This window comes from Andrographis paniculata, unplaced genomic scaffold (assembly GCF_009805555.1).
Source record: "Andrographis paniculata isolate CXL003 unplaced genomic scaffold, ASM980555v1 Contig35END, whole genome shotgun sequence".
In the NCBI taxonomy this organism is placed as follows: Eukaryota; Viridiplantae; Streptophyta; class Magnoliopsida; order Lamiales; family Acanthaceae; genus Andrographis; species Andrographis paniculata.
In genome coordinates, this window is record NW_026137568.1 from 5,252,882 (window position 1) to 5,262,760 (window position 9,879).

At 32.7% G+C, this 9,879-nt stretch overlaps 1 protein-coding gene across 4 annotated transcripts; it reads left to right on the forward strand.

Moving 5' to 3' along the window:
- Nucleotides 1-6,406: 6,406 nt before the first annotated feature.
- Nucleotides 6,407-9,579, forward strand: LOC127248993 (probable disease resistance protein At5g63020). Of its 4 annotated transcripts, none has more exons than XM_051271576.1 (3): nucleotides 6,420-6,485; nucleotides 6,605-6,648; nucleotides 6,737-9,579. In XM_051271576.1, exon 3 carries the CDS (start codon nucleotides 6,815-6,817, stop codon nucleotides 9,479-9,481), a length of 2,667 nt encoding a protein of 888 aa, XP_051127533.1. In that variant the 5' UTR covers nucleotides 6,420-6,485; nucleotides 6,605-6,648; nucleotides 6,737-6,814; the 3' UTR covers nucleotides 9,482-9,579. The 4 variants fall into 4 exon arrangements, with proteins under 4 accessions (XP_051127534.1, XP_051127533.1, XP_051127536.1 ...); XM_051271578.1 differs by having other exon boundaries at nucleotides 6,446-6,485; nucleotides 6,777-9,579; XM_051271577.1 differs by lacking the exon at nucleotides 6,605-6,648 and having other exon boundaries at nucleotides 6,407-6,485.
- The last annotated feature ends 300 nt before the right edge of the window (nucleotides 9,580-9,879 follow it).

A 9,879-nucleotide genomic window follows, 5' to 3' on the forward strand; every position in this document is an offset into this window, starting at 1 on the left:
ACATTAACTAAACTAAATACAATTAATATCTTTATATACATCTTCTTACTAAGAATGTCCAAAAACAAAGTGGATAATAGGGAGATAGAGAGGAGTATTATAAAATTGAATTTGCATTAATCTTAATTGAAAACGTATAGATATATGTATATATAATATTCATAGATTAATAGTTTTTATAATAAAAATACCAAAATATCAAGACATAATTATGGACTGAAGGAAGAAGATACTGACATACGGCAAGCTGTAGTAACAATAAGTGAGGATTAATAATTTTAATAATATATTTATAACGAAGATGATTTTATATTATTATTAGTTTTTATAAAAGCAATAACAATAATAGTGATATTTTTCTTTTTTGGATGACGTGGAAACCGGCAGCCGGTATCCGAAAATGCGATCACAAATTTCTACGCCACCAGGCATCCATTACTCCTTATTTATGTCATTTAAAAATATTTTTAATAAAAAATTATAATACCTTTTTTCTTTTACTAAAATTTTATAAAATATATTTTTATTACACAATAAATTTTTATATAATTATATTTAATTTAGATTATATTACTATATAATGATTAAAAATGAGAAAAAATATATAATGCTTAAAATACATGATTAACTTAAAAAAAATTAAAATATGCTAAGATAATATTTTTTTTCTTTATTTTCGACCCTACTCCTTACTTTTTCTTGGGCCTATTTTTCTTTGTGATAATTGGATTTAAATCCCTTTGCACTAAAATAATTCAGTCCCTATTATAAATTTATCACACTACAACCCTTATTTTTATATTTCAATTGCAAATTACTCCCCATTCTTTATTTTTTCCATTATTATCCTTGATTATGTGAAAAATCTTTTATATCATCGTCTCTTTCATTCACATATTTGTCCTTTCTTATGTGATTTGCTTCGCGCGAAATCCACTTCAACCCCAAAATCACTGGTTTTCTCATAGCCACAACATCACTTCAATCATAAAACGTATTGAAAGGAATCCCGGTAGTTATCACAGCAATCTAATTTAGCCCAGGAAAAATATTTAAATGAATCCACCAGTCCTGAAGACAACGCATTGTCGATCTGTTAAATGTCGAAGAGACGACAACAAGCTGTCGGAGACGAACAATCCAGCGTTGATGGAGCCTAAAATTGTCCGCCTGAAGATGCGCAGAGTACCACGGTGAACCGTTGGGCTGGACAATATTCGTCATCGGTTGTCTTCGATATCATCGATTAAAATATATGTAATCGTAAAGGAAGTATTTTTCTATTTATTTATTATTTTTGTTTCTTGGTTTCCTATTTCTCAAATTTATATTGTGTTTGTCTTTTGTTCTATTTGTTTTATTTCAGTTTCAATGCAATTATATTTAGTTTAGGTTTTTCGATACACTTCCGCTACTTATGTATTTTTGTATTCTCATTCTTCTTTTTTTTTTTTTTTTTTTTTTTGACAAGGAGTGATTTGTATTATGTATTTAACATGGAGTTTTATTTTTTATTGTAAAGAAGAGGGGGAAAAATTGATAGTTTAACTATTAGTCTCTTGAATTTTTTTTTAAAAAAAATATAAGTTCTAATGGAATACATTATCATGTAGCTACAAGACTTATTTGATGAAATTCCTTAGTAGATTGTGTCATTGATTTGCGGCTTGTTCGATTTGTTTGATGCATATAGAATTTGATGCTTTTATCTATGCCAATATAAGTTAGTCTTAAGTTAATTCGATTATGAGTTGGATAGATTTATACATATGGCTATTAATATTTGGCAAGAATAGCAAACAACCAGCACATGCGACTTGTTGCCCTGTTAATTTTTTTATAACTGTCTAAGCTTAGAGTGGTCATCTTCATAATTTTTACATCGATTGAATTGGTTTAAAGTTCCCAAATTGATGATGTTAGAAGAAAATTAGGTAAACTTTTGGTGAATTTGCATGAGAGATTTCAGTCATAGATAATTTTCCACTGGCATTAATTTGTTTCAAAAACTATTGAATTAAAATTTTGTTGCAATTGTGATTGTGATTGTTCATATTGATTTTCCTTATAAATTGTAACTATATAGCACTCTCACCTTTGTTGCAGGTAAGGACTTTCTGGACAATATTCGTGTGAAGTTGGATCTTATTTTCCCGGCATGCTTGGCAATATCTGATGGTATTGCATTAGGTCGACTTGAGGGTTGTTGATATTCATCTGCCAAAATCAGCGTTGCCTTTCCAGGAATTGTTTTCAACAATTCTAATGTTATTATGGTCTACTGTGCTTCTCTATGAAATATGTTTGTATGTGTTGGAGTTCACGTTTGTTTTTTGTGGTCATTTAACTATTATTTGTAAGTATATTGATATATTAAGGTGGTTACTATCGAGCAAACAAAGGTTTATGAAATATTTATAAAGGAATGTACAATTATGACATACATATATAAAACTTAAATGGAAATATATGAACAATGAACAAGAGTATATAAATCATACAAGTTTTGACCTATATAAATTTCATTGTTTTTTATATTATTATCGTAATTTTCAATCAATACACGATATATAGTTTTTGAGCTACGTAGATGACCTATATGTCAATAGATTGGATCTCAAATTGAAGAATGAATAACCCATGCCAATAGATTATCCACCCAAAGGGTGTGATGACAAAGGAAAGACAATCACTTGTTACATTTAAATTGTGTAGGTGCATCCATACATAAATAAATTAGCCGAGTCATGCCTCATGCAAGTATGCTCATGACCGAATATTGTTGTGTGTATTATGATGTGAATTACTATGTAATATGTCCAAATATTTTTAATTTGTGGTAGCAATCATGTAATCTAACAATCAACATAATTCAACTTAGTCATTTATGACTTGTTTAACCATCTACAAATGGAGGTTGAAACTATGATTGTACATATATCATACAATTTAACTAACTTGTTTAGCCATATATACTAAATATGTGTTTTTTTACCTTTTCATACAATTCAGGGTGTCGCGAAAATACTATCATGATGAATTCATCACTGGTTACCTATAGTAAACAAATACTTCAAACCGAAAATGGTCAGTTTCCCAAGCACAGGTTATCAGGGTATATATACTCATTACTTAAGCATATGACACCAATATTATAGGTACGTAAGATTTGCGCCAAGGTATGTCGATATTTGATGCATGTATGTAAGTATGTGCTCTATATATAAATACCAACATTCAAGGTATGAATGGTAGTTGTTTAGATATTATCCGTGTAGTAGCAGATATCCATAAATGTGGTTGGTTTCATTCAATACTTTGACGGTAGATTACAACTTGTTGTTTCAAGTAAATACTACATTTGTCTCGCGTTACTTCGTCAATGTGAATTCAGATTGCATCAACTATTTATTAATTTCATAGCAACACAAATGTAGCTTAATAATGAAAAATATTTTAAACAAGTTCTTTATGACTTGGTTTACCATCCATAAGTAGAGGTTGAACATTTATTGTGTATATATGATAATATTCCCCATTTTTATTTTTGTAAATGTGTGGTGTTTGTCATTTCATACTTTCCTGGAAGTTGCAAGAATACTATTAGGTTGAATTAATCATCAATTACCGTTTACAAGTGAGTATATGATACTCAATATGATCGATTTTTTGAGTAGAGGTTACTAAGGTATAAGTACGTATTTTCGGAGTATTTGATATCATAATATAGGTACACAACAAATAAACAACGACATGTTGATTGTGTATGTAGTTACATAACTATGCATACTGGGTATAAACACTGACAGTAGAGATATATATAATTGTTTCTAAGGTATTATGTGAGTACTAGGTATCTTTGAGTGTAATTGATTTCTCACAGAGGCAGTCAATTCTCTAAAAATGGAGGGTATAAAGGAACTCGATGAGGGCACACCCTTTTTTTTCCTCTATTATACTTTATTGAAAAGTTCAAGCATTACCTATATATTCAACAAATCATGCCACACTTTCCATGAGATTGCCGTCGAAATTGTAAGACTATTAATACTTATCTTTTAAGTCCGTTATATCATCTAACTTAGCTTTAGGTATGGATAAAGTTAAACAATCATAAAATATTAATTTACCACCTCAAGGCACTGTGTGTCATTGAAATTTGGATTGTGGAACAATCATAAACGAACGCACGCTACATGAGTACATTGACAATATGTATGAGCATATATATTTTATTTGGGGGTATTTTCATGCGTGTTATGCCGGTATATATGTTTTTATTGGAAGTACATCATGAGCATTCAGTCATATTTAATCGAATTTATAAAAACTCCAAGAACAATTCTAACTATTCACATGAGCATTAGGAAATAAAATAGGAGAACCACCGTAACCTACAGACAAATATGAACTACAATACTCAGTTTATTTCCTCCAATTCAATCCCAACAACCGAGACAGTTCCAAAAAAAGTAACTGGGATCATCAATTCCGCTTAAAAATGTTGCATACAAATACAAATTACGAAATGAAGTCTAAGCTTAAGATGGTGGACCTTTTAAAATTCAGTCAGCAATTTTACTGTGATAAGTTTTCACATCATTGTAGTCGTTACCTAAGCCCCTTTAAAGATGAACTGTCAGGTTTGCATGAACGTAACACTGGACAAACATTTAGACCAAAGGATCGTAATATAGCGTATTACTTTGATGGCGTCATCTTATGGATTCGGGATCATCTTTCACCATGAGCCAGAAATGAGCTGCGTTCAGGTATATGTAAGGTCATCTACGTAGCTCAACACAAATATAAGAATAACATAAAAAAACACACCTTTTCTGATTATATTGACAAACACGTATGAGCGTATACATTTTAATTAGGGGTATTTTCATGAATATTATGCCGGTATATATACTCTTATTGGGATTATATTGTGAGCAACCCATTATACTTTCGGCGAATTTATAAAAACTCCATGCATAACTCTAACTATTTGCAGAATTACTAAGAAATAACATTGGAGAACTACCATAACCTATAGACAGAAATAAACAACATGTACTCTATTTACTTCCTCCAATTTAATCCCAAAAACCTAGACAATTCCGAATAAAGTTACTAAGATCATCAATTCCACATATAAAATTTAAATATTGCAGTATTATTTACTCTAAAATATGCAAAAAGTATAAAATCCAACTTTAATAATATAGGCATACATTACCGAAATGGAAATGAACACACAACTATGAACAAACATACATATTGCAATATTCTATTGAATCGTGAAAATATTCTACTATTCGATTCGATATTCGATTTGTTTCGAATCTTAAAATGATATCTATATTCGATTCTAAATAATTTTTAAATTACTCAATTTGATCCGAGTATTCAATTTGATTTCAATATTAAATATTTAATTTAAGATGTGATTCATTTTTGTCTTATCCGATTCAATTCAAAGCTATTCGATTTAGATTTTTAAATTAAAAATATAACAATAATAATAAGACAACTTGATAATAAAATACAAAATTTTATATTGACACATAAAAGATTGTCATACTTTAACATAAATATAAATATCATGATATAATTTTAATTATATTATTTATTTATTTATATAAAATTTTAAAATTATTATACTTGATAAATTTAGTTTTTATTTATTTTGAGAAATACATATATGTATGCTACATTTTATACTATGTATGTATTTTTTTTTGTTATTGAATCGAATATTTACGAATATGGAATCGAATATTAAAATTTTTATCTGTATTCCATTCATATTTGAATCGAATAAAATATATCTATTCAAATTAGAATCATAAATTTGAATCAAATATCAAATCGAACAAAATTATTTGATTTATTTACAATCTTAGCACGAAAAAGAGGTATAATTTTCCGTCTTACTCCACAATAGAATGTGATTGTAATTGTAATTTTTGTTTTTTATCTTTATTTTAATTATATTAAAATACACAAACAAAAGTATACATAAGGTAAACAGAAGTATACCGGTGGAACAACTTAGGTAGAGCGAAATGTAGCATATGTAGAGTGGAATATATTATAAGTATATAAAATAATTTTGAGAGTATTTGAATATATTTTAAAGGTAAATCAAATATATACTAGGCTGACAAATGAAAAAATAAAAAATAGATACTGAAATTAAACCAATATTAAAAAGGAGGGAGTGCATGTTAATTTTTTAGTAATAAGGACTGAATTTAAATCCAACAACCACTGACAGAGACTGAAAATCAACTCTCCCTTCTTCTTTTGTAGTCATGCAATAATTCACTCTCCCACTCAAAAAAGAAAAAAGTTCGAAAATAATATCATGTCTTTATCTTTTTTATCTTTTAGATATTGTGGAAAGGAAAGGCATCTTCTTTCTTCCACAATTCAAATGTGGCCAAAGGAAGTGATTGAATGAGCTTCAGATCGATCAGAACTATCTGTAAAAGGTATTCATATTTTTCATAATTTTTTCAGAAGTCTTCATTTCTATTCATTTATTTTACATAATTTCTTGGTGATTGTTGTATGCTGAAATTGCTCTCATACTTGCTTTCGTCTATCAAAGAAAGTAAAAGAATCAGCTTCATAATATAGTTTCACGTTGAATCTGTAAGTGTGACTTATGTAATAATCAGTCGTATGATTTATCAGTATTTTCTGTTGGTGAGATATCTCTAATTTATGATATATATTTTAGCTAGCCTAATATTATCTGAAGGGAAGAAACAAAGTTGCAGTGCTTGTAAGAAGGTTTGAGCTGTGGTGGATCTCTTCCATGGAGGCTTTTGTGGGTCCGATTTGGGATATTATTCAAAGCTTGTGTAGCTGCACAGCCAACACTGCCAACGTAATCAAAGACTTGGAAAGAAATGTTGAAGCCTTAGAAAATGCAATGAAGCAACTGAAAGATATCCGTGAGGATGTGACAAGAAGGGTGGTGCTCGAGGAGGAAAGGCAGATGGTGCGCACTAATCAGGTCAATGGCTGGTTGCAGAGGGTTGAGGCGACTGAGAAAAGTGTTGATGAGTTTTTGGAGAAGGCTCGTCAAAAGAGGAATTTTTGTACGTGCTGTTGGATGAGATATAAGCTTGGCAAGGAAGTTGTTGTGAAGCAAAAAGATGTGGAGAAGCTGAAGGGGGAAGGAGTGTTTGATTGTGTTGCAGAGGCGTTGCCATGTGGCGTAGCGGATGAGAGACCTCTGGGGCACACAGTAGGTTTGGATTCAGCTCTTGCACTAGTGAATGGATGGATTGAGGATGATAATGTGAGGATCATGGGGATATATGGCATGGGGGGTGTGGGGAAAACAACGCTCTTGAAGAGGGTACACAATCTTTTTCCAAGTAGGAGTCGCGGATTTGATAAGGTGATTTGGGTCGTAGTGTCTAAACCATCCAGTATTGGAAAAGTTCAGGACATGATTTGTGAAGAACTTAATATTTCTAAAGACAAGTGGAGAAATAAGGATGAGGACGAAAAGGGGATGCTGATATTAAGGATTCTTCGTACAAAGAAATTTGTGCTCATGCTAGATGACATATGGTCGTGGTTGGATCTTGTTAAAGTCGGTGTCTTGCCCGCTTTGGACGGCCAAAGAATTTCCAAAATTGTTTTCACCACTCGATATGAATCTATTTGTGATTCCATGAAATCAGACAGGAAGCTAAAAATAGGTTGTTTGGACACAAGGGAAGCAATGGCACTTTTTATGCAGCAAGTTGGAACAGAAATTATAGATTCTCATCCGAGTATCCGTAAGAGTGCTGAAATTGTTGTGCAAGAATGCGATGGCTTACCACTTGCCTTAATCACTGTGGGACGAGCCATGGCTGGGAAAAAAGTGCCCCGTGATTGGGACATGGCAGTTAAGAAACTACGCAGAGATCCATCTAAGATGGTGGGCATAGAAGATCATGTTTTCCATATTTTGAAGTTTAGCTATGACAGCTTACCAAGTGACACAATAAGATTGTGTTTCTCCTATTGTTGCATATTCCCAGAAGACTATGAAATCCTTATCGAGGATCTCTTAGACCTCTGGATTGGGGAGGGGTTTCTAAAAGAATATGATGATGTGCATGAAGCCCGTGATCGAGGCCGAGATATAATTGAAGACCTTAAAGCTGCAAGTCTTCTGGAGATCGACAACGCTGATACAAGTGTCAAAATGCACGATGTTATCCGTGATATGGCGTTATGGATTTCCAATGGACTCGAAAAATCTACAAAGAGGTATTTGGTTCTGGATCACATAGATTTGGTGGAAGTGTGCGCTACGAAGATGGAATCTGAAAGAGTTTCATTGTGGGGTGAAACCATAAAAACGGTCACAAGTATTCAACCTTGGAAGAACACTTGGACTTTCATGATGAGGAGCACTAGAGTAAGAAGGCTCCCTTTTGAATTTTTGCAGTGTATGTTCATGCTCAAAGTGTTAGACTTGTCCAACAATGAGGATCTAGTCGAGTTGCCCTCCAGCATTGGTGAATTGGTGCAACTAGAGTTTCTTAACTTATTCAGCACCTCAATCAAGGAATTGCCCACTGAACTCAAGAACTCAACAAAAATGAAGCACTTGCTACTAGATTATACATCTAAACTAGAAATGATTCCACGACAGGTCATATCGAGCTTTCCCTTGTTGCGAACATTTAGGTTGTACAATTTTCAGGGATATTCTTCGGATGTGGATGCAAAAGATAACAACATTTTGAGTGGAGGTTTAGTAGAGTTGTTAGAATTATTGGAGGCCATGCCGCACATTAGCAGCATATCTTTCACACTAAGCGACGCCAACTCTATCAAAAAACTTAACAAATCACCCAAGCTACTGAGTTGCTTGAGGATTCTTTATCTTCATGAGTTGATTTCACTTGAGTCTCTATCTTTTTCAGCAGACCGAATGCGGCATCTTGAGCTCATAGCTATAGAAGGTTGTAAGGTGCATGAGGTAGAGGTAATCATTGATTCTGAACAGCAGGATAGATCTGGCGTTGGCATTTATCAGGCCATCCCAGAAGGATGTTTCCATAACCTCAACGAAATAAGACTAGTCTCTTGCTGCAACTTGTTGGACTTGTGGTGGCTTGTGTATGCTCCAATGCTCCAATATCTTCTCGTGTCAGATTGCAGATCGATGATTGAAATTGTTACAGCTACAGCTACAGGTCATGATTCCATCAACTTATTTTCCAGGCTTAAAGATATATATCTTTATGACCTTCCATGTCTCCAAAGTGTGTCTCCATGTCCCTTGCCATTTCCATCTCTCGTCAAGATTTCTGTGGGAGAATGCCCTAGGCTGAAACGACTGCCGCTTGATTGGACAAGCGGACGAGGAGGTCTCAAGACTATCAGAGGAGAGAGTGTGTGGTGGGATACACTGCAATGGGAGGATCAAATGCTTCAGCCTCACTTTCGCCAATATTTTGAGCTTTGGTAAAAATGCTATCATATTAATGTTATCATGTACATAAATATTTCTGCTGTGTTTGTTATATTGAAAGACCAAGCTTCAAATCCCATGATTTATTTGGAAACTTGCACCTCTCAAATTCATTTCTTTTTCTTTATTTTTAACTTTATGCGTAATTCAACAACGTACTGCAATGACGATAATAAGTCTCAATTGTGGATTTACTCAATTTGAAGCTCCAGCACAACATATAATATATTTCACAGCCTCGGATGAACCAGCTCCCCCTTGTAGTATAGCTTGCTTTAGTGATATGCATGCCGCCGTTTCCGCTATTAGCTTCAGCTCTCTTCTTTAACTTCCATCATTTGAATAATTTAATTTGTCTTTATTCCATCATCTCTGAAATTAAAATCTCCGCAACT

Excerpts from the sequence above, each read along its gene's own strand:
- LOC127248993 (XM_051271577.1), top strand. The coding sequence starts at position 6,815 with ATGGAGGCTTTTGTGGGTCCGATTTGGGATATTATTCAAAGCTTGTGT.